The sequence below is a fragment of the Dermacentor variabilis genome, chromosome 4 (assembly GCF_050947875.1).
Source record: "Dermacentor variabilis isolate Ectoservices chromosome 4, ASM5094787v1, whole genome shotgun sequence".
Taxonomy (NCBI): Eukaryota; Metazoa; Arthropoda; class Arachnida; order Ixodida; family Ixodidae; genus Dermacentor; species Dermacentor variabilis.
The window spans coordinates 96,362,761-96,390,549 of record NC_134571.1 but is presented as its reverse complement, the minus strand read 5'-3'; the positions used below and the strand labels follow the sequence as shown (position 1 = coordinate 96,390,549).

The following is a 27,789-nucleotide window of genomic DNA, read 5'->3' as shown; positions in this document are numbered from 1 at the left end:
AACCGAGCGAACGCGGAGCGCAGCGGCAGATGAAAGAGCGGGCGAGGAGGAAGAGTGGAGGGAAGACTGCCTGCCCATGCGTTGAGTTGCCGGCGGCCACGGCAACTTCAGCCGCGTGGGTCATCTCATCTACGCTTCCGAAGAGAGAGAGGCGGGGTGATGTGAAGGGGGAGGACAGGTGCTGTGGGAGAGAGCTATACTCGTTCGCGTGCGTCCGCGGCGTTAGCAGCTGCTGAGGTCAGTCCACGGTACCGGCGTGTGTGACGGGGATCGCTGCTCCTGCAAGGGGCGTTGGCGAGCGGCTACAAGTAGCTCGACGTGACGCTCCCTTGGGTGTTGTCGCGGCTTGGGTGTTGGGCGGTTGTCGTGGCACTATTTCCCCATGACGAAGGGCTCGCGTTCGCCATTAGTGAAACCGTCTGAAGGAAAGAGTAGTGCCGCGCAAGCCGGAATGTGCGGCGACGATGGCTACGATATGGCGTCAAAGTAGCGCGCGTCGTCTGTACAGTGGGTAGACAGTGGGGTTAGTTTCGGTATTGGCAATAAAGCGTCGCCACGACACTGGTAGCCAAAGAAAAATTCAACAACTTTTGCATATGTGGCTCTATCTTTTCTAACCACATAACAATAAAGTGAAGGGATGCAATTATGTGTAGAAATAAAGCATACTTTTGGCTATTTATTTCTTTTTTGGCGTCTTATAGCTTTACTTGGTCACCTCATTTGTTGCGCCAACGGGCGGCGCTGTCACTCTTATCATTTCGGCTGCCGTTCTCTTCGTCTGCTCCTGCCGCTCTCTGTGCACGTGCACGTTTTTTCGTATGCTCTGCGGTTTAGACCTTTCTGTGCCTGCGAATGTTTCGGCAATGTTGAAAAAACTGAAGAAAGGATACAAGGCTTGCTGCGCAGCTGTGTGATGTGGCAACTCGGGGAGCAACACAAGGGCGCAATTATTCCGTTTTCCAACGGACCAGAGGTGAGCACACATTTTCTACAGTCGTTATGAAGAAACAAGTGCTGTGCTTATCAAAACAGCTTAGGACGAAACGAAAGATCATCCGCGCTTTTTTTTTTAAGCGAATATCTGTTTTCGTTTGGCGCGGCGCATTTTTCTGCGGTGGAGTTAGAAACTGAAGCTGCTTGGCCGATTGGTGCTAGTTGACGCGCAGACGGTAATTTCGCTTCGGTAGATGTTAGAAGTTACTCTTCATTTTTTACACAAGTAGATAAACCTGCAATTTATATCTGCCGAAGTTATTTGAATGCTTGCTGCACAAAGGGGTTACGCTGCACAGCATTCCGGTGTCCATATTTTTTTATTACCAACTTTGAATGGTCATGAACACGGCAGAAGTAAAAAAAAATCGCTTACGTAGCAGTCACCATTTGCGTTTTGAATTAAAAGTTCGAGTTATCTATGTGACGACATAGGTTCATTTCACTATTCAACTTTTGCCTAGAAGGGCAGAGTTCTTCAAAAGGGTGTTTAACTGGGCTAGTTGGTTCATTCTTTGAGGATTGTAGCAGCAGAACTTGAGGGATACGGACACAGAAGGAACGACTAGACGAGGAAGCAGCTGCGTCCTCGTCTATTCGTTCTTTCTGTGTCCGTCTCCCTTAAGTTCTGCTGCTAAAACACTCTAAAAAAAGTTTACGTCCTTTGGGGTGCATATTTGCCACACAACGATAATCGTCATCTGAACTGCCCGCACTTCCTTTCTTGAAAACGCTGCGCTGGTTACTTTCCTGTCGAGAATGCTCTGTCATGGTGATAACGCACATGCCGTTCGTGACCTGGCTCGCAGCGTTAAAGAAAGGAAATGCGGGCTAGACAGACGACGATTATTTTAGTGTGGCAAATATACACCCCAAAGGTTGCAACTGTTTTTAGAGTGAATCCTCGAAGAACTCTTTAGTCCCTTCGTGCTCTCTTTAATCATGACCACGCGGTATTTTGCCCATTTTGCATATGTGACATATGGCGAAATGGCGCCAAATGGGGAGTCCTGGCGGGGCTGACATGGGAGCAGATGTATAACGGCTACGGACTCTGCTCGGATCACTTCAGAGGAAGGGACGATGCCGACTCTGTCGTAGTCGGCTGTGCCGACTGTTGGAGTGGAAGAGCGGTCCCTGATCGATGAAGGTTAGGAAAACGAGCTATTAAAAAAAGTATGGGTTTTACGTGCAAAAACCACGATCTGATTATGAGGCACGCCGTAGTAGGGCGCTCCGGAAATTTGGACCACCTGGGGTTATTTAACGTGTACCTAAATATATGTACACGGGTGTTTTCGCATTTCAACCCCAATAGAAATGCGGCTGCCATGGCCGGGATTCAAACCGCGCCCTTGTGTTCAGCAAAACAGAAAAAAAAAGTTATTAGTGGTTGCCAATCTGTATTTCTGTAGCTCATTATTTTCGTACAAATAACATCTGAGAGGGGACGGCGCAAGTGCCATGATCACGGCGAGCGCTGTCTTTTCCTCGTCGTTTGCTACGGGAGCCCTGTGACGCTGCGCAGCGAAATTTGATCCGCATGCGCCAAGAAACAGCGTGCTTGTCAGTTTCTCGTCATCGCATGCTCGTCTGCGGTGCGCGATATTCCCGATTATAGGCTAAACAAAAACGCCGGACAGTTTTCGCTGACAATGACCAGATTCACATTCGTAAAATGTCGCACCTCGCTTGGCGCTAGAGTATACGACGCGGCTAAGCTAGTTCTTGCCGTGCGCTGTTGTCTTCTTCCTAAGCTTGGTTTGCCGCTTTATAGCAGAAATTTTTCCGGAGAGAGAGAGAGAGAGAGAGAGAATGAAACTTTATTTGGTTCCTTCGAGGATTTAGCGTCTCGAGGTCTCCGTCGTCTTCTTGGGCGCCGGCGACTTGGAGCCTCTTCCGGCAAGGGTGGGCCTCTATTCCAGGGCTCCACTGAGCCTAGCTACCTCACTAGCGTGCTGCACTAAGGCCCTTTGGGCCATGAGCTCGCAGCTGGTAAGCCGACTCTCCCATTGCTCCGCACTCGGGTTATGCGTTGGTGGAATGATTGTGTTTACATTCCCATGTGACATGATATAGTGTGGGTGTGGCCCCGCACCATGGGCAGGTGTCTCTGTATTGTGTTGGGTACATTTTGTTTAGGATGTATAAATTTGGGAAGGAGTTTGTCTGCAATCTGCGCCAACTCGTTGCTTCCTCCTTCGTTAGAGTTTTGTGCTGTGGGGGATATTTGGCTCTCGTCCCTCTATATAAGTTTAAGATTTCTGTGTATCCTCCTTCACAAGCGTGTGGGTGATACTCCGAGGCATGTGACTGCTCTGCTCGGAACGTGGTCTCTCGAGCTAGGCTGTCTGCCCTTTCGTTACCCTCTATGCCTGCGTGGGCCGGAATCCAGATTAACTTGTGCGTAACGTTCCTCTCGGCGAAGTTGGCTCTGCCAAGAATTCTGAGGGCGGCTTTGCTAATCCTGCCCCTCGGGTTTTTTCTGCACGCTTCCTTCGAGTCTGTTAAGATGTTTAGAGGCCTGCCTGTCCTATATCCTTCTACTGCCGCCAGCGCCACGGCAATTTCTTCGGCCTCCGCTGTGCCGGCTGCCGAAAGATTTCCGGGAGGCAAGCACTAGAGAAGTTGATGTATCATGTGAGCCCAGAGTTCTACTAACTCTTGCAGTGCCAGGTGATGCTTCATTATCGTAAGAGGAATGGATAACATGGATAAATATTTTCCGGAGGATGTTGGTGTGGTCGCGCAGCTGTGTGGTGTGTCCACTGTACTAAAAGATAAGCTAAACAGTAGCGTACTATAAGAAATATTTTGCTCTAATAAGTGTCGCATAGACCTGCTGCAATAGTTCTGCTATGCGTGGTTTATGCTGCACATAAATGACATCAATCTGGGTCTCACAATACAGCGTGAGAGAAAACCCACTGAAAAAAGATAGCTCCAAAAGCTTGAAAATTAAGAAACATTTTCTTACGGACATTTCATTCTTTTTGTAATTCCGAAAGCTCTGACATCGGTCTCCTGATTAGCCTATCTTTAGAAAATAGTCCGGCATATTTCAATATTTGCACAAACATCGTGCAACGTATACTTTCTTCAATTGCTCCCACACTTGCACCCTCCTCTTCAAAGATTATTACATAGCTACCATACATGGATCTTGGGATGCTAGAATCTTCTCGAGCTTACTTCAGCTAAGTTGTGCAAGTACTAATGTTTCTCAGCACTCTTCAGCGGTTTCATTACAATATCAAAAGTGGGAGTGGGGCGGAGTCTCCGTTCGGCAAAGTCACAAATAATCTTAATAAGCAAAGAAAGCATCCTGTGCCAGAAACGAGTGTTCTGGAAAGTTGAACTGCTTTCGGCTCCTTAATGTATCGTCGCCGAAATTCTCATGGCGAATGACGTCCAGCCACTGATGAAACTCGTAACATAACTCTAACACCTGTCCTATGCTTCATATAAGTCGCACGGAACTGAGCCTATAGACTCTGTTAAAGAAAGTGTGCAGTGTACATTCAGCGTATTAGAGGAACGTATTGAAAGCCATTCAAAAGAGAATTGGTCTGAGCATATTGCCCTGATGCATTGAATGTAGCCGTCTTGCATTGCTCTTAAAAATAATTCTTACAGGCGAGCACAGACCTCCTTATGAAACTAGGATTGCACAACACATTGGACGAGATAATCGAGGCCCAGGAGTCAGCCCAACTAGCCCGTCTATCTTGTACCCCGGCTGGAAAGAAGATCCTGGCGGTTCTTGGGCTCAACCCTATCTTCATGGAAGAGCGAAAATATGAAATCTCATAAAATCAAAGGAACAACATACGAGTCGCACCGTTTCCCCCTAATGTTCATCCTCCACACAACCTAGGCAGATGCAGGGCAAGAGCCCTCCACAAGCGTACCAAAGACGATCCCCACTCGGCATGTTTTGTCGACGCAGCCCAATATGGACAGTCGTCTAACTTCGACATTGCCCTCGTTGATCACAACGTACAGATAGTGAATGCAGCTTCCCTGAAGTGCTCAACACCAACCAGAGCGGAGCAAGCCGCACTTGCTATAGCACTCTATGATAACAGCAGATCACAAATCTTCACTGATTCAAGATCGGTGGTCAGGGCATTCGCTTCAGGTTCCATCGCTGAGGAGGCTCACAAGATTCTCAAGAACAAGATAATCTCTCCGCACACCATCACGTGATTTCCGGTGTGCCTCTACCCCCAGCTTGACTCCTTTTACAATCTCAATGACATCGCCCACACCCAATCGCGCGCACTAACCCACCGCGCGGGAGCAGCGGGGTCGAGCTCAGACTCCGGGGTTCTTGTTTCGGGACACTCTCACTACTTTCAGCGAAATTACTACACACTATCACCTGGGTAGGAAGACTTATCCTCCCCTTCATAGCAAACTGGCTAGACTTCTGGCATCCACTTTACGCATGCTTCAGACTAATTCCTATACAAACCTGACCCTTTTCCATACGATCACTCCAGAAGCTTTTAGCCCTACTTGCTCCGACTGTGGGGCTGTTAGCAATCTCGCACACATGCTCTGGCGGTGTCCCTCTTTACAGGGACCGAATCGCATCACGGAAGAATGGAGCTCTTCCATCCAGAGCTCAAGAACTTTCACGGCAAACTTGGGCTGTCCAGAGAGCCCACGATGCGGCGGTTAGGCTCGGCCTACCAGTCCCCACGTGGGAGCGGCCCGCAGCTCTGCCCTAGGGCAAAGCTTCTCAGGACCTTGTGAATAAAGTTGTTTATCTGTCTGTCTGCCATGTCCCGAAGCTACGCGTTCAATAATACCTTCGTGCATCACTCTATCCTTGCCCATCCTCTGCTGATGATCGAAGGCCGATTGACACATGCTTCTCCTGAATTTAGTGTTTCTCAACAAAAATACCTGCTGTTATTGTCTTGTAACTGTCCCATTTATGCCTAGATGATGACAGAAAAGACGAAGTGCGTTACAAATTTTAAGAAACATCTGCAATATGCTCGCTAGCAATCTCGTGTTGATACCTTGTTCGCAATGTTACAGATCTGAGTGAAGCTCTAGGAGTCTTACACGTTGTATTGCGACACAAAACCACATATGAAGCACACATGAAAAGAGACTATAGACATTTTCAATATGATTTGCTGGATATTTATCGGCCCATTAGCACAAGGATAGCTATGCAGAAAAATGACTAGGCGTAGCGTGTTGTTTGGACTAGCAAGTATACCCGTTGTATGGAATGAACAAGGAAGTTTGTTACCGGCATGCGGAAAATATGGATCTGCTGCTGGATCTACTGCTCTTGATAATCTTTTTTATTATTCGCAAATTACTGCTGCAACAAAAATTGTTTTGGTAGAGTTGTGCGCAGCAAACAAACATGGCCTCTGTAGCAATTTTATCTATATTTAAATTGTAGCAAGCTGTATAGGTATTATTGAATCTGGACAGTCCCAACGCTGTCCACCAGTCATTGGATCTTGCCGTTGAGTGCGGGAGTCGGCCGACATTGAGGATAATTTTGAGATAAAACGGAAGGTTTATTTACATTATTTACAATAAAAACATGAAGTATTTAAAAGTCATAAAGTCATTGATGGCCGGCAGCAAATCGGAAGCTGCCGCCTGTGGCAAGAAGCCCGAAAGAGATGAATGGATGAAGGAATGCTTCTCTCTGCTCCCTGTCTCTCGCTTTTAACCCCTTCAGTACCTCGGGGTCACGTCATTTTCGACCAATCGTTGAGCCCGCTCAGGTGTCGTCATTTTCCTCCAATGGTAGGCGCCCGCGCAAGTGCAGTCATATTCGGTGTTACGTTTCGCCTACGACGCGCGGTATAGCCGGCGCGGATGCAACGGACGCTGGGGCTTCGTTCAAAGCGGCAGACATTTTGGCCCGTTCGGCGCCGCCGCTACGCCTCCCCGCCAAGCGCGTCCAGGCATGTTCCAATGCCACGTGTCTTCGTGTGCGTGTGTGTGTGTATGTGCATGTTGGTGCCCACGCTTGTCGAAGCGCGGCAGCCGGGGAGAGGAGCTCCCCCAACTGTGAAGCGAGGAGGTCCGAGCGGCGCCGGCACGACGGCTGCGCCACCTTCTCATCCCAACGTGCCCGAGCGGCGCCGGCACGACGGCTGCGCCACCTTCTCATCCCAACGTGCCCGAGCGGCACAGTCACGTGCGCGTCTTTAGGGGCGTTCCTTCTTGCCCTCAACTGCGAGAGTATAAAAGCAGCTGCCCCCGGACGCCAAAAAAAGGCTCCGATTTCTTCTGTTGAGTAACGTGCACTCCCGTCTCTCTACTTCGGTCGACCTGACCGCCCGCTCTTATGCTATGCTTGAATAAACAAGTTGTTCTGTTACCTGTCGACTCATGCTTTGCTGGGACCTTCGGATGCTTCCAGTTGTGCCCCAGGCCGCCAGGCCAACGCTACCCTTGGGGCTTGCGACCCAGGTGCAACAACGGGCGTCAGCGCTGAGTTCCCAACAACTGTCTGCCAGCGGTGAGATCGCGACAACGGAGGCCAGCAGCGAAGATATGCGGTTGACTGTATGCTGAGCAGCTCAACGACGATCCGGGAGCAGTGCAACGAGCCCTGTGTGATGACTGGTTGCCTGCAGCGGAACGCTGCGCTGAATTCTTGGCTGCGGGGTTTGGTGAGTGCGGGATTTTCTTCTTCTGAGCTTGGCCAGGCTTTTGTTAGTGTCAGAAACAGAGCTGGTAATTGTGGTTGTCGTTGCTGCCGGGTGTTTGCGGCAAGACAATAATAGGCAGTAGAGAAAGCAGCATTCAGAGCAGCCATGGATTTGAAGTCGTTGCGCAAACCGAAATTGCTGGAGCTTGCAAGAGAGTTGGGTCTGGATGTCTCAGACAAACTCAGAAAACCAGAACTGCTAAGGGCTATTCTTGAGTTAGAAGCTGAGGGTGACGAGCTGTCGGAATGCCTTGAGACCATTGAGGAGAGGGAGACGGCAAAAAGACAGGAGCGCGAAATTAAAGAACAGAAAGAGAAAGATGAGCGTGAACGAAAAGAACAGAAAGAAAAAGAAGAGCGTGAACGTAAAGAACAGAAAGAGCGAGAGCAACAAGAGCGCGACCGTCAACACGCTTTGGAAATGAAGCGTCTCGAGATAGAGATCGAACGCGCTCGTAATGGAAGTCAGGCACACGGTGCAGGAGAACGCGTATTGTTCAAAATGACTGACCTGATGCGGCCGTTTAAGCTTGGAGAGGACATTGGTTTGTTCCTGGTTAACTTTGAGCGAACGTGCGAGAAGCAGGGGTTCTCTCGGGAAACGTGGCCACAGCGCTTGCTCACTTTGTTACCCGGCGAGGCGGCCGACGTAGTCGCTCGCTTGGATAAAGAGGAGGCAGAGGATTTCGACAAAGTGAAATCGAGTCTGCTAAAAAAGTACAGGCTGTCAGCGGAGGCGTTCCGTCGGAAGTTTCGGGAAAATGAGAAAGGCAGAAGTGAGTCATACAGAGTTTGCGTACAGGCTTATGTCAAACATGCAGGAGTGGCTCAAAGAAGAGAAAGCGTTTGGTGACCACGAGAAAGTTCTGCAGTGTTTCGGGCTAGAACAGTTTTATAGTCGGTTACCTGAGAACGTGCGGTACTGGGTCTTGGATAGGCCAGACGTTTGTACGGTGGCTAAAGCCGCTGAGCTAGCCGAGGAGTTTGTGACGCGTCGGGCTAGCGGAGCTAAGGACGGTCAAAAGGGTGAATTTGGCTCGAAGTTTGAGAGGCCGAAGTTCACACCCATGAGAGCAAAGGGGAACACACGTAGTGCGGATGCGAGTGAAAGCAGTGCGACCGAACCTAAGGAGACGGCGGCAGCCGAAGCCGAACGCAGAAAGCGGTTCGAGACGAGGCAAGCGCGCGTTTGTTATACGTGCCAGAAGCCGGGTCACTTTTCGGCGCAGTGTCCGGAAACAAAAACAAAAGTTGTGTTTTTGTCATTATGCAGCACTGACGAGAACATGAAGCTTCTCGAGCCTTACATGCGAGACCTCCTCGTGAACGGGAAAGAGTGCCGAGTGCTTCGCGATTCCGCAGCTACGATGGATGTAGTTCACCCGTCTTACGTAGAACCCGATATGTTCACGGGCGAGTGCGCATGGATCAAGCAAGCCGTGGAAGCTCATAGCGTGTGTCTGCCGGTAGTAAAAGTGCTTATTGAAGGACCTTTCGGAGCACTTGAGGCGGAGGCGGCAGTGTCATCTATGCTGCCCCCCCAGTACCCGTACCTATTTTCGAACAGGTCCGATCACCTCCTGCGCGAGAAGGGGCTTTTGTTTGGTGAGGCTAGCGTTCAGGCCTTAACCAGATCGAAGGTTCGGGAGCTCGCTGCAAAGGCGGTAGTTGCGGCGCCGACGTTGTCGAACAATCAAAAAGGGTCAGAGGCGCAGCAAGCTGATATTGAGAGCACGCCCGAACTGAATAAAATTGAGTCTGTAACGTTGAAGGCGCCAGATACTGGAGAGGAAATGCCCGACACGGGAAAGTTAGAAGAGCTATCTACAGATTTGCTCATCGCGCCTACGTCAGACGGACTTAATAGGTTGCTAAAAGTCAGCCGGTCGGCTTTGATAGCCGAGCAAAAGAAGGATGGCAGCCTAGAAAACATACGCTGCATTGTCAAGGAAGGTATCGCCAAGAAAAATGCTCGTTTTGTGGAAAGAGGTGGAGTCCTGTACCGGAAGTATCTAGACCGCAGGGGAGTGGAGTTCGATCAGCTGATCGTGCCTCAATGCTATCGTCGGGATCTGTTGCGCTTGTCGCACGGGGGTTCGTGGTCCGGACACCTAGGAGTTAAGAAAACTAAGGACCGTCTCTTGCAAGAGAACTATTGGCCAGGGTGTTTTCGGGACGCAGACCATTTCGTGAGGACATGTGACACCTGTCAGCGGGTGGGCAAACCAGGGGACAAATCGAGGGCGCCGTTGAAATTGGTACCTATCATTACCGAGCCTTTTAGACGGCTCGTTATTGATACAGTGGGACCTCTGCCGGTAACAGCCACGGGGTACAGACACATTTTGACTGTGATCTGCCCAGCGACAAAGTTCCCTGAAGCAGTGCCGCTTAAAGAACTCAGCTCAGTTGAGATAGTCAATGCACTACTGTCCATATTTGCGCGAGTTGGTTTTCCTGCGGAAATCCAATCAGATCAGGGCACAGTGTTTACTAGCGTTTTGACGACAACTTTTCTCGAAAGGTGTGGGGTAAAGCTGTTACACAGCTCAGTGTACCACCCACAGTCGAATTCCGTTGAGAAGCTACACTCCGTCATGAAGCACGTGTTGAGAGCATTGTGTTTTGAACATCAAACTGACTGGGAGCTGTGTCTGCCTGGGGTGATGTTTGCATTAAGGACCGCGCCGCATGCGGCTACGGGGTTTTCGCCAGCTGAGCTGGTGTACGGTCGCTCGCTGCGATCTCCGCTTCGCATGCTTCGAGAATCGTGGGAAGGCAGGGGCGACGACCCAGTCGTGGTGGAGTACGTGCTTAAGCTCCTCGAACGCTTAAGAAGGGCACAGGAGTTGTCAGGTGAAGCAATGGCAAAGGCCCAGCAGAGGGCCAAGGTTTATTATGATCGGACAGCCAGGGCCCGTCGTTTTGAGGTGGGCGATGAGGTCATGATATTGCGCACATCGCTAAACAACAAACTAGACGTGCAGTGGGAGGGCCCAGCACGAATTGTTCAGAAACTGTCGGACGTTAACTACGTGGTGAGTCTGCCAGGAAAGCGGAAAGCACAGCAAGTTTACCACTGTAATCTGCTCAAACCTTATAGACAAAGGGAAGCAGTGGTGTGCATGATGGTAAACGTTCCTGAAGAGCTTCCGGTCGAGCTTCCGGGACTAAGCTCAGTGACGAACAGGGAAGACACCGATCAAGTCATTAGTGACTTAATCAGTAAAGCACCGCTGTCGCCTGAGCAGAAAACCGAACTACACCAGCTCTTACAAGAGTTTCAAGGTCTGTTCTCTGAGAGGCCTGGTAGGACTTCTGTCCTTACTCATGACATAGAACTTACCTCCCCAGAGCCAGTACGATCCAAGGCGTATCGGGTGTCACCCCGCCAGAGCGATATTATGGAGGCTGAGGTAAAGAAAATGCTACAGCTCGGTGTTATTGAGGCAGGTGAGAGTGATTATACCTCCCCTTTGATTTTAGTTGAGGTACCGGGCAAGGAACCTCGTCCTTGCGTCGACTACCGCAGGCTTAATTCCATCACTAAGGATCAAATTTATCCGATCCCTAACATCGAGGAGCGCCTTGAGAAAGTTAGTAGCGCTCAGTTTATTTCCACCCTAGATCTTGTCAGGGGTTATTGGCAGGTTCCACTTACAGAAGAGGCTAGTAGGTATGCGGCGTTCATTTCACCAATGGGAACATTCCGTCCTAAAGTGTTGAGTTTTGGTTTGAAGAACGCGCCATACTGCTTTTCAAGCCTCATGGATAAAGTGTTGCGGGGACAGCAAGAATTCGCTTTACCGTATCTAGACGACGTAGCGATATTCTCCGCATCCTGGTCTGAGCATATGGCCCACTTGCGGGCAGTGCTAACCCGCCTGCGCGATGCGGGCTTGACAGTCAAGGCTCCCAAGTGCCAGTTAGCACAGGCCGAGGTTGTCTACCTCGGTCACGTGATTGGTCAGGGTCGTCGCCGCCCCTCTCAAATAAAGGTGGCTGCTGTGCGAGACTTCCCGCAACCGCGCACGAAGACCGATATTCGGTCGTTCTTAGGTTTCGCCGGCTACTATCAGAGGTACATCCCCAGGTACTCTGATATCGCGGCTCCCCTGACGGATGCTCTAAGAAAAACAGAGCCCCAAACAGTCGTATGGGACGAGACAAAGGAAAGAGCTTTTAGCGCCCTAAAGAGTGCCCTAACAAGCCAGCCTGTGCTACGATCACCAGACTATACAAAAGGGTTCGTTGTTCAGTGCGATGCTAGTGAGCGAGGCATGGGCGTTGTACTGTGCCAACGGGAAAATGGTGAAGTAGAACACCCCGTCCTGTATGCTAGTCGTAAGCTGACCAGTCGTGAGCAGGCGTACAGCACCACCGAGAAAGAGTGTGCGTGTCTCGTGTGGGCCGTTCAGAAATTGTCATGCTATCTAGCCGGCTCGAGGTTTATCATTGAGACGGATCACTGCCCTCTCCAATGGCTGCAGACCATCTCTCCCAAAAATGGCCGCCTCCTGCGCTGGAGCCTCGCTTTGCAACAATATTCCTTTGAGGTGCGTTACAAAAAGGGGAGTCTCAACGGTAACGCCGATGGCTTAAGTCGAAGCCCCTAACGTAGGAATCAGCCTCAAAATTGTTTGTTACTGATGTTTTTCTTCCTGAGGCAGGATTTTTAACATATTGCTTTTGTTTAGTGTTTCAAAGTGATGATGTGCTTTCTAGTGCAATTTTCCAATTTGTGGACGCGTTCTGAGTGCTGCTAGACTACTGTAAGGAACTAGGCAGTGGTATAAAAGGGGAAAGAGCCTGGCAGGGCTTAGTGAGGGTTGTGCCGTGCTTGCTGACTGAGCGGTTGAGTTTCAGCGTAGTTCTAACGCTGGCCGGGAACGAGAACAAAAATGTGAACTCTCCCGAAGTCACTTTGCAGTGTCCTGTGCGAACCTGAACGAGAGAACGAGGCCTTCTCTGTGCGCTGCGCTCAAGAAACGTCGAGGGACGCCCGACTTCGGTTATGAGCATCATCGAGCGACATCCCTCCGGACAGCGGATGCAGTCCCCTGACCATCGGGATCTCCTTCCCCCGGCGGGGCGGTCTGTTACGTTTCGCCTACGACGCGCGGTATAGCCGGCGCGGATGCAACGGACGCCGGGGCTTCGTTCAAAGCGGCAGACATTTTGGCCCGTTCGGCGCCGCCGCTACGCCTCCCCGCCAAGCGCGTCCAGGCATGTTCCAATGCCACGTGTCTTCGTGTGCGTGTGTGTGTGTATGTGCATGTTGGTGCCCACGCTTGTCGAAGCGCGGCAGCCGGGGAGAGGAGCTCCCCCAACTGTGAAGCGAGGAGGTCCGAGCGGCGCCGGCACGACGGCTGCGCCACCTTCTCATCCCAACGTGCCCGAGCGGCGCCGGCACGACGGCTGCGCCACCTTCTCATCCCAACGTTCCCGAGCGGCACAGTCACGTGCGCGTCTTTAGGGGCGTTCCTTCTTGCCCTCAACTGCGAGAGTATAAAAGCAGCTGCCCCCGGACGCCAAAAAAAGGCTCCGATTTCTTCTGTTGAGTAACGTGCACTCCCGTCTCTCTACTTCGGTCGACCTGACCGCCCGCTCTTATGCTATGCTTGAATAAACAAGTTGTTCTGTTACCTGTCGACTCATGCTTTGCTGGGACCTTCGGATGCTTCCAGTTGTGCCCCAGGCCGCCAGGCCAACGCTACCCTTGGGGCTTGCGACCCAGGTGCAACAACGGGCGTCAGCGCTGAGTTCCCAACATCGGCCAATGGTGTCGCTCCAAGGGCTTCACTGCTCGAGGGATATCTTGCCACCGGTATTGCCTCCTGGTCTGCAACTGCCGTCACAATCGGCAGATGGTGTGGCTCCGAGGGCTTCACGGTGACTTGCAGCCCCCGTTGCCTTGGTGTTGCATCCCCGTCTAAAAACGCTCAGCTGGAGGAGACGGGTTGTTTTCGAACGAGCTTTCAGAGCTGCAAATCAGCTTTGCTCGGGACCAGGATCAACTACCTGGAACCGTGCCAGGCTCCCGTTGCACTTTCGGGAAGAGTCAAGTATTGGGACAATAGCTCCACGTGCGGCGCATGAGGTGGGGGTCGCCAACTTGTCTGGACGTGCGGCGCCTCGGGTGGGGGTCGCCAACTTGTCTGAGAGGTCCGCGAACGTGTTAGACGGGCTTCTGCGCACCTTAATTGGGTGCGACGGCGATTCGATGTGGTCTCGTGAAATCGAGTGACGCCAGGAACAGGGTCCGTATCTAACAGTGTGTATGATCGTAGTACAGGATGCGTCCATTTGTACTGACTAATGAGATACTCAGCTCTACATTACTGTATTTTATATTGAATGCCTTGCTGTGCGATTGGTTGCTAACAAAAACAGGGAATAAACCACCTTCTTCTGATTACCTATGTTTCGCCGAAATAAAATAGCCGTGTGGCATGGCATGCTGGCTCGTGCATTTCGAACAGAAAAAGATACGTTTTCGCGCAGATGCGTTGCACATATGTGGTAAGAAATGAAAATTGGAAGCTGAAGAACGTTGAAAACAAAATCTGAAAGAGGAAAACAATCTGGGAAAAAAAAATTTATGCAAGCCGTATTGGTTTCCATTGGCGCCTGCAGCGAAAGTCGTGTGCACGTTGAGCGCGTACCAGGCAAGCGGGATGGCGTTTCCCCCTCGCGCATCAACAAAACCGTTGCCATGGAAGTAGGCTTCATTTTTTCTTTGTTTTCTTCCCTCTCGGAGTTCGACCTACCAAGAACGAGGGGAGAAATTGGCGCTCTTGACGCAATTTCCGTTTACCTGGGGGTTGTATCAGCTCACCTAGCCGTGGTCTGTATGGAAACAAAGCGCTGCACGAGCTGCATGGCGGCTGCTGTGAATCGCTCCCACGCGTCACCCACGCGCTGCCTCTCGCGATCAATCTCCCAATTAGCGAGGCAGTGGCGCCACACTTCGCTCCGTTTGCAATGTGCCTCACGAGACATTGTCCGCACTAGCTTCGCTACTCACAGCGTTCTCTTCCCAGTATGAACCGTGTACCTATAGAATCATAGTACAAAATATTGACAGGCGAAATGACAACACGTAGAGCTGCGCTCAAATTTCGCATTAGGGAGTATTGTAATTGGCGGTGATCTTTTTTCCCCGGTTTTCCAAAATGCCATTGTAATAACTCAAAATTAAACTAGAATGACATGACGCTCAGACTACCAGAATAAATTTCTCAAAGGCATGCAGCTTGAAATCCTTCTGCTCGCACTCACCATTTGGGACTCCACTGAGTCTCAGAACCACGCAGATTGGCTGCTGCACAAAATTACCCGCTGATCACAAGTTAACCGCACACTGCTATCTTTAATTTAGTGAAACACACATGTGAGTCTGCAGACAAGCCTTTAGTTTGCAGTGAAACGAGCGTGCGGTTCAAAGCGTGTGAAGCGGTAGATGCGAGCTGCCTTTCGAAACCCTGCTTGCGTATCAGACAGCGGTCCTGCCTCACGTAAGGCACGAGCGTAAACTTGAGAAGAAAAAAAAATTATGCAGAAATATTCTAATTTAATTGTCAAAGTAAGCGAAGCTTATACAGTTTTGTACTACACTGTGCCAGCTTGTCTTCTTTTGTTGTCCAGCCGAAGTGTTGTCGTTCTGAGTGGCTGCTGCACATCTGCGTGACATATCACAGTCCATGCGCAAGCATGACAGCGAGACGCGCTGCCGAGTGTGCATTTTGTCACGAACGTGCGTCTTGCTTTTGTCGTGCATTTCCATAGTAGTAAACGAGTAGTTGTTGTTGATTAAATAACGAGGGTCTCGAATCCGGCAGCATTGATGCCTTGAGGTAGCATGTGTGGGTTTATTGACCGGTTGTCTTCATCCAAAAAAAGATCACGTTCTCGTGACGCCTGCGGCAGAAAGGATGTTTCACATCCACCTCCAAGGTCTGCAAGTGGTGGCGCTGGCTAACACTCCCAGGGTTCTACTAGGCAACATAAATGCCCGAAAAAGTGAATGGGCAAACGGCGTCGCGGTAGCTCAATTGGTCGAGCATTGCACACGAAATGCGAAGGTTGTGGGATCGTTCCCAACCTGCGGCAAGTGGCTTTTTCATCCACTTTCATTTCCGTTAAGTTATGATTTCTTTATTTCATTTTTTAAGCACAAGTAATTTACCCTATGTTGTCCTTGGTGTCAGTGTTTGTTGGCTTCTTATAATATCTCCAAAGTAGTGTTATACTATACGGAATAGCCGGCGCTTTTTTTCTGCCGCCGGCTTGGGCTGATCCTGAATGAAGGCGGTGCAATCTCACATGGCAACAGGAGCCGCTAGATTTCACAAAGGAAGGAGGGGTAAGAATAATGTCACATCCTGTACATCGTCTGCGGCCTCATGGTTAGAGCACTGGGTTGTTGCACTGGAGGGCCTTGCAAGGTCGGCCCAAAATAGGTCCCGACACTTCGGGCGCAAAATGGTTCAGAATAAATTGTCACCGACATCTGCAAGAGTAATTATGGGAACAGCGATTGAGGCACGACTAGTTGAGGAGGGATCAAAACATTGGGAAAGAAAAATTCGTTTTTTAAATAGAACGAGACACAGTAAGATTAATTCAAGGAAAACAAAATTCCTATTCAGTTTTAAATGCGTGTGACGAGAAAAGACATGTCTATTTTACTTTATCATTATCAGTGACTACCATTTTTTTCAGCGCACACCATCCGCCGCTGATCCTCGCCGCTATCACTTGCAATGCAATGCACCTCTTGAAGTGTGCAGAAAGGCGTGCTTGTAAACTTCACCTGTTAAAATACGCCCCCCTCACACATTGTGCAGCTTTGCTTGTCGACGTTTGTCTGAATTTGATGGCGCGGGTGGTCGCATCGTTTCTTAACCTGTCCAGTCAAAAGTAGTGAGTTACGACCGCCAGATAATTCTTTACTTTAGCTGTTCTCGTGCGACTGCGCTGGCCGACGGGCTTGGCGTCCGACGATGGGACCAGCAGTCCCAAAGCTTTCGATAGTCGGCCTTCAAAGAAAGTATGTTCTGTGCCGGGGTACGATTTCGACGTCCGCACGGCTGACGTTTTACTGGATCGCTTTCCGCGCTGCCAGCTCGGGACGCCCATCAAGTGGAGTGGCGGAGAATGTGAATATCCAGTAATGGTAGGCCACCAAAACAAATTTCGCGCCTTTCAGAGCAAAATGACGTCACTTCTGTTTTCAACGGATATGGCGTCACATTATGTTTTATTCCGCCGGAAGTGTTCCCTCCTCGCACTGATGACGCTAATCTTCATGAACCGCTATGAACCGCGTAGTAGTGAACGTATGGGCTCACTCATCATCATCATCAGCCTGGTTACGCCCACTGCAGGGCAAAGGCCTCTCCCATACTTCTCCAACTACCCCGGTCATGTACTAATTGTGGCCATGCCGTTCCTGCAAACTTCTTAATCTCATCCGCCCACCTAACTTTCTGCCGCCCCCTGCTACGCTTCCCTTCCCTTGGGATCTAGTCCGTAATCCTTAATGACCATCGGTTATCTTCCCTCCTCATTACATGTCCTGCCCATGCCCATGGGCTCACTATGGAAGCTTATCTACCAGGTATATCTATCTACCTTGGGCCCTGTTTAAATAGCCGCTATTGGATATATGCTTTCTTATTGAAGAGGCAAGGAACGGCGAGGGACACTTCGAATTTTAAGCTTCTGTTAGTGTCAAATTCCCTGGTTATATATGCTTACCAAATCCAGTCTGATTACGAAGCACGGCGTTGGTGGGACACTCTAATTTAATTTTGACAACCAGGTGTTCCTTAATGTGTACCCAATGCAGGGTGCACGAGCATTTTTGTATTCCGCCCTCGTCACGTCTGTTAGCGGGTGCCACGCGCCATGCGGCATATACGCCACATGGCGCGTGCACATACGAGAGGACGTATTACGTCGTGGCGAAACATCTACTCATATAACCTGCCGCGGTGCGAAGGATACTTCAACGACGACGCAATAAACACCGGGAAGTATCAAAAGGATGCTTTGCATTAAATGTTGAAGGGATTAGGCCGTTAGTTTCTTCGGAGCTTCGTGGTCGTCTATGGTTCATGGTCGTCTATGGTCTTTGATGAAGCATGATGATTGTTTGACCTATGTAGGTTCGAACTATGTAAGTGCGAAGCCAGGTTCCAGTTCTTCGTCTATGGTCTTTGATGAAGCATGATGATTGTTTGACCTATATGTAGGTTCGAACTATGTAAGTGCGAAGCCAGGTTCCAGTTCTTTTCGAACGCAGCGTCGCGAAATGGCAATACGTGTACTAACAATACAGGTGAGAGCGCGTCTTTCTACCCAGGCTGCGACTGCACACGGCTGTCCGAGCGGCCCACTTTCCGTATCTTGGAACTGATCTCCCGCGAGCCGAGAGGGCTGCATGGCCGCTTCAGGGTGCGCTGTCTTTCGGCGCGCCTATAGTGTTGGAGGTGACGTAATCTCAAGTGTCGGACATGCGTTTAAGCGAGAGGTAGCCTGAAACGATCGCTCCCCTAGGCTGGTGTTCATCACGCCAGCGTTATGACAGTGAGTGTTCGCAGTCATCGAGTGAGATGTGTTCAAGTTTTTCTGTGCGCGCGCGCTACGTTGTGCTTGTTAATTAGTAAGCAAATGCTTATTATTGCGAGATCAATTATATGGACACTCCAGGCGCATTTCTGTCGTCGGCGTCGCCGTGAGGTTCCGTTTAAAGTCCAACGGCGATAAAATCGACGCCACGCGCCGTATACTGTATGTACAAGTGAAATCGTATGTACAAGTGCGAGAGGAAAGCGGGGAGGAGGCGCGCCGTCTTCCGTCGCGCGCAAGGCTTCAGGGGAAAGGTTGGGAGGGGGGGGCGCATTTTACTCCGGGTGGCCGTGCCCGCCCGCCCGGGTCGCTGTATCTTGAAAGCCATCTGGGACGGGGACAGAGTCCGGCCGTGCGCTGCCTTTTCGCGGCTTAGTTCGCGTTGGGGGGGGGGGGGAGGCGAGACGCAGCACGAAGGTCAATTCGCTCGCTGCTGCTGCCGGGCTTCTTCACTCCAGCGTTCGGACAGCGAGCTTCCGCGGTTATCAAGTGAGATGTGTTCATCTTTTCCTGTGCGCGCGTGACACCATCCTTGTTAATTTAATTAGTATGCCTATGTTTACAAGTTTCTACGGCTGATAAAACTACTATGATTACTTCGTATAGCTAGCTGTCCACTAATTTGCTATCGCTATCGATGCTTCGCCTTTCGGGAAAGTGCGACGTTTGTCGTGAACATTTTTATTGTTGGGTAAATGGGAGGAGCTTCAGCAGCAGTGCCGTAACCAGGGGCGGGGGACGCTGACCGGGCTTCAGCCCACCCCCCCCTCCTCCGCGAAAAAATACCCTGGCTACATGCCTGTTCAGCAGAGCTAAGTGTCCATTCTCCCTCCGCTACCATATCAATTAGTTGCATTGCCGTTGCTTATTTTTGTGTGTCTAGAACGGCTTATTCAATGACGAATGCGGTCTAATGCACGTTATTTGGTCTGCAGGAACGGAGCGAACCACTGTATCATGACATATCCACCACATGGGTACTGAAACCGAGAATGGTTCGTAGGAATGAGTGTAATAGTATATTACTGAGGGCGCTCTGGTGCTTACTACTTTTCTGGTGCGTGTGCTTAGATAACTTGGGCCTTCAATTAACGCAATAAATGGACAAGTTGGAAATGTCATATCACGGAACTCGTTTGACTACATTGCTTTAGGTTAATCGTATTCCAAGGTTCGTGGCCAACTGTGCATGGAAAATGACGTGTGCCTTTAACGCAAAAGTCGCTGCATGCTTCGCCCGAAAGGCGAAGCATCGATTGCGATAGCAAATTAGTGAACAGCTATACGAAGTAAGGATAGTAGTTTTATCAGCCGTATAAACTTGTAAACATAGCATACTAATTAAAATAACACGCATGGTGACACGCGCGCATAAGCAAACATCAGCACGTCTCGCTCGATGATCGCGGAAACTCGCTGTCGAAACGCTGGAGTGAGGAAGCGCGGCAGCAGCAGCGAGCGAATTGATCTTGGTGCTGCCTCTCGCATCCCCCAACGCGAACTAAGCCGCGAAAACACAGCACACGGCGGCCTTTGCCGCCGTCGCAGATGGCCTTCAAGACAGAGCGGCCCAGAGGCCCGGTCTAGAACGCGCCTCCCGTCCCTAGACTACTCTCGGAACCTGCGCGCAACGGAAGACGGTGCGCTTCCTCTTCGCTTTCATCCATTGCGTGCGCGAGATTGAGCCGCGATCGCCGGCTCACCCTCGCACGCTTTCACTGGCACATGCAGCATACGGCGGCCGACTAGGATTTTATCTCCCTTGGAATTTATACAGAACCTCACGGCGACGCCGTCGGCTGAAATTTGACTGGAATGTCCGTATAATTGCTATCGCAATAAAACAAAATAGAGAAAGGGATGGGCCCCAGGCTCCATTTAGACTATGGCTCTTACGAAAACGCAACGACTCCGTTCCCGCTTCCCACTTTTCCTCGCTTTATTTTGGCAAGCAGTTGCCAATAATTGCTTTATACTTCTGCGTTCTTATGCGTGTGAAAAGCAAGGAAGAGATCTTGCTTAGACAGGGAGAGAACATCGCTCCGTTAGCCATAATGAAGGAAAATTTTCTTAGCAGCGATACGCCTGCACAAACTGCGGTTGCTGCTGTACATGTGTTGATTGCTAATGTGATTTTCTTTTATTCATTGACAGAGGTTGGTTGCCAATTAGGTAGGTAATTTCTGAGCAAGAAAACAAAAGAAATACGGCAATCGGCAACTATTGGTATGCCGAGCTGGTTGATAAACTTGAGAGGAAAGAAAAAACGCCACAGCGATGGCCTGTAGTGGTAGAGTCTCGTATGCGGGAAGTACTGGATTAAAATCCCGGTGCCGCTGGATACCCAGCGGGTTTTATTGCGCGAGCATTTATTGGCTCATTGTGCGACGCCGCCGTCATCAGAAAGCCTTGGCAGAAAAGCGGTAGACAAATTATGTCATCTTCATCTAATTAAAAAAAACACCAGGTGGCGCTCGCCTCTGCCCATCCCCGGCAGCGGCGGCGCCGACCGTGCGAGGAAAAAAAAAAAAAGCTCGCCTTCGCGCATCCGCGGCTGCACGGCAATGAAGAAGTATATGCTTCCTGATCGAGGATAGAATGAATTCGAATTGCGGTACGTATGCGCATGCTACAAGGCCATGCTACTGCCGATCAACTTGGACCCGCAGACGCCATGGACGACGACGAATAAGATGCAATGCGCTTCAGGTACCTGTCGGACAACGACTACGACCTCCCCCCAGATTATGAGGTCGAGTTCACCTACGAGCCCGATGAAGGAATCTAGCGTCAATACAATGGTGCCCGCCCGGAAAAGTAGTGTCATCGTGCTGAAAAGTGGTGTCATCGTGATGAAATATGGTACCATAAAGAAGGAACACTCAACGCAATGTGCGTGAAACACTACTTTAATGAGAACTCCGCCAATAAAACTTAGCTGAGAGATCTTAATATGGCCGGTTTGTCGTCTTGCGTTGTTGCGACCTCATAAGCAGCAACATTACGTTCGGAAGCAACGCAGCCGCACTAAACTCGGCAACATTTCGCCACAACACCAAACTCAGCGACAAGTAATGCTCTCGCATTTACACGTTTGTGCCCGATTTGTCTTCCGGTGGGTGTCCGGCATTGGGTTTTGAACGAACCACCTCCCGCAGCCGAAGCGGACGCCATAACTACTGTGCAACGGCTCTAGTATATACACTTGTATTTTTTTATTACTGCTAAAACATCAACAGCGCATCTTAAAGATCCCTACAGACACGGCGCTATTTTATTTTCAACGTCGTGCTTGTAAAAACGAAAACGGTGCGACAATTGCGTGACGGCATTGCTTATTCGTAGTTTTCATGTCTCATTCGAAAATGAACGCGGGAAAGTACCTACAAAATTAAGACGTAGGTACCCATGCTAAACTTGAGCGACGTGTTAGCGACAGCGCCTTCCTATGATTCGATGATTGTCCGCCGACCTGTGCATAAGACTCCTCCTCCTATCTATGACTTCCTGTGAACTGTGTGCTTCCTCTGTCCTGACGTCTTCTGCCCTTTGTCTATATCTTTACTTCATACATAACTCAGAACCTTATTTACACACTGTATATATGGTTATGTTAATTAGAGAAACCTGTAATTAAAATTTCGTTTCGTTAACTCAACATGAATTCGAAATACATGTGATTTTTATGCACCCCTACCGCGAGCGCACAACGTCGCCGGTGCATCCGTTCCATCGCCGCCGACTCCACCAAATCACATGACTCGTGACATCACTCCCTCCTCGTTGGTGGCTGTGGCTGCCATAGTTGACTGGGAGCCGACATCCTCACCTTCTGCTCTAGCGCGTCGACGCTTTGAATTTTAGACCTTTCGGCTGACCTGTACAATGCTAACTTATTAATAACGAATATTACTCAACCTCTTATTGTATCTCGTCTTTCGAAGGGGAAGGCTGGCGGATTGGACGTACTCCTCAACGTCAGAAGTGATGAGTTTGCAGCGCTCAGGTTACAACAATCAGATAAGCAGGAGCCGAAGGCACCCTTGTTTCCGGTTTTCCCGAAGACAGATGTGGCCGTGTGCCACACGCACCTCTGACAATTGTCAATTATTGCGTATCCACCGGTCTCCTTGGAAGAGCAATCTGTGTTGATTGCACTCATCAGTGTGCCCTACGGCAACATTTTTTTCTTCTTTTGCTTGCGAGCTGTAAATGCGAAAAGGCACCAGGTTTTGTTTCTTCTTTTTCGCTCGTTCGCTATAAAGGGATGCGGCCGATGTAAGAGCGAAGCCGCGATGTCAAGTGCTGGTACTCTTCCAAATCCTTCAAGAGACGGCTATGTATCGGTGGCAATGAGAAGGATACCACGAACTCTCGAGACTGGGACTCACGTTTCTCCAGATCTCTGAAAACAAAGGCGATGACGAGCTAAACAATAAAGCTCGCTATGGCAAAACTACGGCAAGGCCCGAGACGTGACTTCCACAAGCTGGCGATGTGTATGCTCGCAGATAGTTCAGTTCTTCTCAGAAGGTTATGTTTCGGTGACTATGAGCAAGGCACCGCAAATTCTTCGTTGCCCGCCTTTCCAGGCCGCAGGTTAGAAAGTGGAAGACGAGCACAAGTTCACCACAACACGTTCAGCCTCGAGCGTTTCCATACGCTCTTCTTCAGAAGAGGAGCGTGAACAGGTAGATGAGGATGGCCACGACCACGGCGACCCAGAGGAATGTTGGAACGACGCGGCGCACCTTGCGGTCCCGCGCGCTTCTCGTATCCCGGGGCATCTTGCGTGTGTCCAGCGGCCCCTTGAGGCGGTCCTTCATCGTGAACATAGCCTGGCGAGCCCCAGACCAGGAGTGCGGGCCCTGAAGACGGTACTGGTAGGGCAGGCAGGGTTCCCAGAAACACTTCCAGAAGAGCGCGTTATCCCGCCAGAACATGCGCCACAGGTCCGGTTTGGCGCCGATCTGAGATGAGATGTCGTCCATGTAGTCCACCCAGTCGGCCTGCAGGAGAGACAGTGTGAACAAACCGCAGGATCCTTAAGCCTTATAGGTTTCCTATATAGCGTCGGGTATGAGTTATGTTCTTTGCGCACAGTAATATTTTATCGCGTGCGCAGTTCTGACAGAAAATGTGGTATCATTGTCAGCTTCTTAATCGGCATATACCTGGAATGTGTGCCTCAGGCTGTCGACGTAGCGTTTCTCAAGGTTGGCCCGCCAGCGCTCGTAGTCGGCTTGCATCTCCTTGCAGGAGGGCAGCGACACCTTTTTGTTGATGAGCTGCGCGAACCAGCGGCTCTGTGCCTCCTGGGCGGGGAACACGCCCCCGAGTAGCTGTAGCAGCCCGATGAAGGCCAGCGTCGGGTGCGGCAGGTGCGGCGGGAACACGTACTTGTAGAGGCACACCTTGTTGTTTTCCGTCTTGTGAACATCTTGGTCCAGGAACGGGAACGTCGCCTGCATTGCGAAGTGCGAGCCAGGTAGAATGAAGGAAAATGCCGCACTTGTCAAAAGCGAAAAAGAAAAGAACCAGGACGAATCGGAACGCGTTCTCACAATATGTCACCATGTCATTATTGTTGGTGTTTACATGAACGCAAAATGCATCGGTGCCAAAAACTTCAAACGGTCGGTTTAATTGAAGGTCGCCCTAGGTCTTGGTCCCTAAGTGTATATCGCGCAATTTTTCTAGAGCGCAGTATTAATGCAAACGTGAATGATGCGTTATAGAAAGACGCATCGCTTTAACGCGCCAGCCGGAGGCAGCTTCAATGGGTTAAGACACCTCTATAGCAAATTAATCGAAACGGCTAGTGTATCGTATCTGTATAGGAATGAAAGCGATGCCTGGTGTTGGCTGTCCTTTGAGCGAGCGCCGCTCACGCAAGAAAGGCGCGGCCTCGTTTCACACACCACTGCGCGATTGCTAATGCGCTACATGCAAACGGTGGCACGTCGCATCAGGGTGATGCGCGAGGAATGGAATGGAATGGAAAACTTTATTGGTTCTTTAAGATATTAGCGAGTTGAGGACGAAGTCTTCATTCTTGAAAACTTTGGGTCCTCTTCAGCCTTGGGTGGGCCCCTAGTCCAGGGCACCACTGAGTCGGGCCACCTCGCTTGCGTGTGCTATGAGGGCCCTTTGGACCCCTAGCTCGCAGCTGGTGAGCCGGCTCTCCCATTGCTCCGCACTTGGTGTTGTATGTTTGTGGAATGTCTTGTTTCTCTCGCATTCCCATGTGATGTGATATCGTGTTGGCCTTGCTCCGCACCGCATACGGCGCAATATTGTGTGGGGAACATCCTGCTTAGTATGTAAAGATTTGGAAAGGAACCCGTCTGCAGTCTACGCCATCCTGCGGCTCCCTCCTTCGTCAACGCTTTGTGTGGTGGGGGGTATTGGAATCTTCGCCCCCTATATAGGTTTAGCAGCTCTGAATAACTGTCCCCGCAAGTAATCTGAGGCTCTCCCGGGGGGACTGAGGTGCCCGCTCGGATGGTGAAGCCTCGAGCTAAGCTGTCCGCCCCTCCATTGCCCTGAATCCCTGCGTGGCTTGGAATGCGATGCGCTATACTGTCGCATTCATTAAGTGCGGCTATTAGTTCGAGGGGGTTGGTACGCAGCGCCAACTCCCTATAGAATCGCCAACTCCATGCGAGGGCGCGCATGCAGCGAGACACATCAGACAGGGGTGCTATATATAGATGCAGGAAAGCCCGAGTTTGACAAAGTTCGGGGTCTCCGCGAGATCTGCTTGGCGGCTCACTCGGATGAATGAGCTGTCAGTATCGAGACATAACATTCAACCTTCGGTGCGCCTTCAGTTTCATTGGCTTATCTCTAGATTCACTTTTGGGTTAACGTATCACCTGGTTAACACGTCACCTTTTTCAGCCTCATGGGCGGCTGAAAAAAAAGTCACGTGGGCAAACGATCGGTGCCTCCTTTCTTTTGTTTATTTTTCCACCCTGTGCAAGTAAGTTATCGAAAAAGAAATGTTATCTTTTAACATATTCGAAAGAATAAGAAAGGGTTGGCGTGTGAATGAGCGCCAGTCTGCATTGTTCGCATTCGACGGTGTGTATAGACACACAATGCCTGAAAGAGGAGACGCGCCCCAGAAAGGCGTGAAAATTGGAGTGCGCCGAATGTGTAGATAACGGGACATTCATGGTATTGCGACATTGCGTTGATAACGCTGGCGCGTAACATTTCCTCGTCTTGTGCGTTTGAAACGAGGACGCGGCATGCGCAGGGTACGCGCTCGTGTTGACGTACATATGCGGCTTTTTCTCGACATATTATTGTCTGCCGCCGAACAGTCTCGGGCGAGTGAGAAACTCGGGGCATCCTCCACGGCAACTCATGTCATTCACTGCGTAGTGTAGCGCGCGATAAGTGCAGCGAGCGTAGTGCACGCGTAGCGACAAGGGACGCCTTGCCTGGGCGTCACGGCGAATTGTGAAGCTTCAAAAAGCTGTGTTGGCGGGCAGCTGTCATGAACAGAAATATAGCGAAATAAAATTGGAGGAGCGGCGGTATATAGCGTTCCAGTTTGGTAGCGGGTGCTCGAAGCAAGGTGCTTTTTTGTGATGCTTTTGTGGAAATATAAAAATTTCTCTACTTTCGCATCCGCGTACTCCCAGTGAAACCTGGCAAAACATGCCAAATTAGTGGGAGAGGGCTTAAACCGTGCCGGCTCAATGACACTCAAGTCAAGGTACAGCTATTCGTCTATTTTTAAGAAAGCTTGACAGAATTTATAGTACCTATATACGCATCTTATCACCTGCTCGGAACCCAATAGATTTTTATTGTGTTATTCATAACACATAAAAGTGTTACCGACAGTAGTCGATAGAACGCGTAAGGACGTGGGCCTATAGACTTCCTGTGAAGGCTTATGGATTATAGGCACTCTAAATAAATTGTCTGTAGACGGTATCTATAGGTACTAGCTAAGTGCCTATGGGCTCTCTGACAGTGGTAAATTAAATATTCGTTCGGGGTCTGGGTGTGTCTTTCGGTGTCTTCATAAATACAAGCTTGCACATATTGCCGTTGCTTCTAAACTCACCAGGTACCCCGTGGCTAGTATGACGACGTCCAACTTCTGCTCGTACCCTTCCTCGTCCTTGAAGATGACGCCCGTCTCGGTGAACTCCTCGACGTCGCCTTTAATGACTATGCGTCCGCTGAGGATGCCGTTGGGCAGCGCGTCATTGATGGTCGGGTGCTGGTTGCGCCATCGGTGCTTGGGCTTGAGCCGGTACAGCTTGTGACTGAACGCCTCGTTGGAGTACGTCTCGTACATGAGGTTTACGAGCCACTCGGGCGCGTACTTGTTGAACAGGTTCACCGTGCGACGGTTCAGGAACGAGTCGGCCGGAATGCCCCAGAGGCCCACGCGCCGAATCACCCAGCAGCCACGGCGCGTGCTCAGGTACACCTGCGGATCCACGCGAATTGCGCGTGTGAGTAACGACATAGATGCGGAGGGCAGGAGGCAAACAAAAGCACCGCAGGTTATTCGCAGGTAGCTCCGGTAAACTACCATGCACGCGGGGATGGGAAAATGGGGCACGCGTAGACGTAGGAAAACAAAATGGAAGCAGAAAGAGCGCACGTGGCACATTGCAGCGCGTTCGTGTCCTTCAGCGCAGACGCCCGTCGTGACCGGTGTCACAGGACCACTACTTCTGATACTATAAAGAGCTTTCTCATACAAAACAAATTACATGCGTAGGCGTACTTGTATATAAGATTACTGGAAAACGGGTGTTTGGCGACAGCACTGCTGGTTCAACACCACCTAGATAGCACAAGGCCTTTTCACTCCGATCCATGACGTCATGTTACCTGGCCCGACTGCCCTAGAATCTAATGGGGATGCTCCCGAGTAGGCAACAGTGATTTTGACGTCGCCGCTTTCATCACGCCAGCCTTGTCAATGGAAATTTTGGGCCAGGTAGCGTGACGTCATGGATCGGAGTAAGCAGGCCTTGCGCTATCTAGGTGGCGTTGGCTGGTTGCTACATTTTTTCACGATATGATCGGACGTAACGGGCTAGAAGCGCCCTGGTGTGGCGCGACTCTTCAAAGTTGCCTAAAAAGTTAAATAAAGAAAGCACACCTAGGACGTTTGCATCGTTACCGGCTAAACGTGGTTTGCAGTCAACTTCACTTTTAACGCCGAGCATGTTCTGCTCACATTTGGCAAGAAGAGTGTATGGCACTATACCAACATAAAGTGTATTAATGCGTGCCGCTATACTACACAACGGGTAGGACGCGTGTACATAGCATGCCCTGCTTTGCGTGTAGCGCGAGTTTAGCCATCTTATCGGTCTGAATGTGAGGGTGGGGGGGGGGGGGGTGCGAGGGCGCTCGGATGGCCCGATTACACAATTTCACTTGAAGGGTCTTCTTCGATGTGTCTTAAGCGAAGC

The 27,789-nt window shown here is 50.4% G+C and overlaps 2 protein-coding genes across 4 annotated transcripts in view; one reads left to right on the top strand and one right to left on the bottom strand.

Moving 5' to 3' along the window:
• Nucleotides 1-1,975: 1,975 nt before the first annotated feature.
• LOC142579540 (flavin-containing monooxygenase 5-like) overlaps nucleotides 1,976-27,789 on the top strand; it is a 135,506-nt gene continuing 109,692 nt past the window's right edge. The window contains exon 1 of the mRNA XM_075689871.1: nucleotides 1,976-2,146. The gene's annotated coding sequence lies outside the window, so the exon portion shown is untranslated. The remainder of the gene's footprint in view (nucleotides 2,147-27,789) is intronic.
• Nucleotides 21,211-27,789, bottom strand: part of LOC142579539 (flavin-containing monooxygenase 5-like) — an 82,776-nt gene continuing 76,197 nt past the window's right edge. For all 3 annotated transcript variants that reach the window (XM_075689867.1, XM_075689866.1, XM_075689865.1), the window contains exons 4-6: nucleotides 26,418-26,789; nucleotides 23,506-23,796; nucleotides 21,211-23,340 (exon numbers count right to left, since the gene is read on the bottom strand). In XM_075689867.1, coding sequence (XP_075545982.1) covers nucleotides 23,002-23,340; nucleotides 23,506-23,796; nucleotides 26,418-26,789 — 1,002 coding nt within the window. In that variant the 3' untranslated portion in view covers nucleotides 21,211-23,001. The remainder of the gene's footprint in view (nucleotides 23,341-23,505; nucleotides 23,797-26,417; nucleotides 26,790-27,789) is intronic.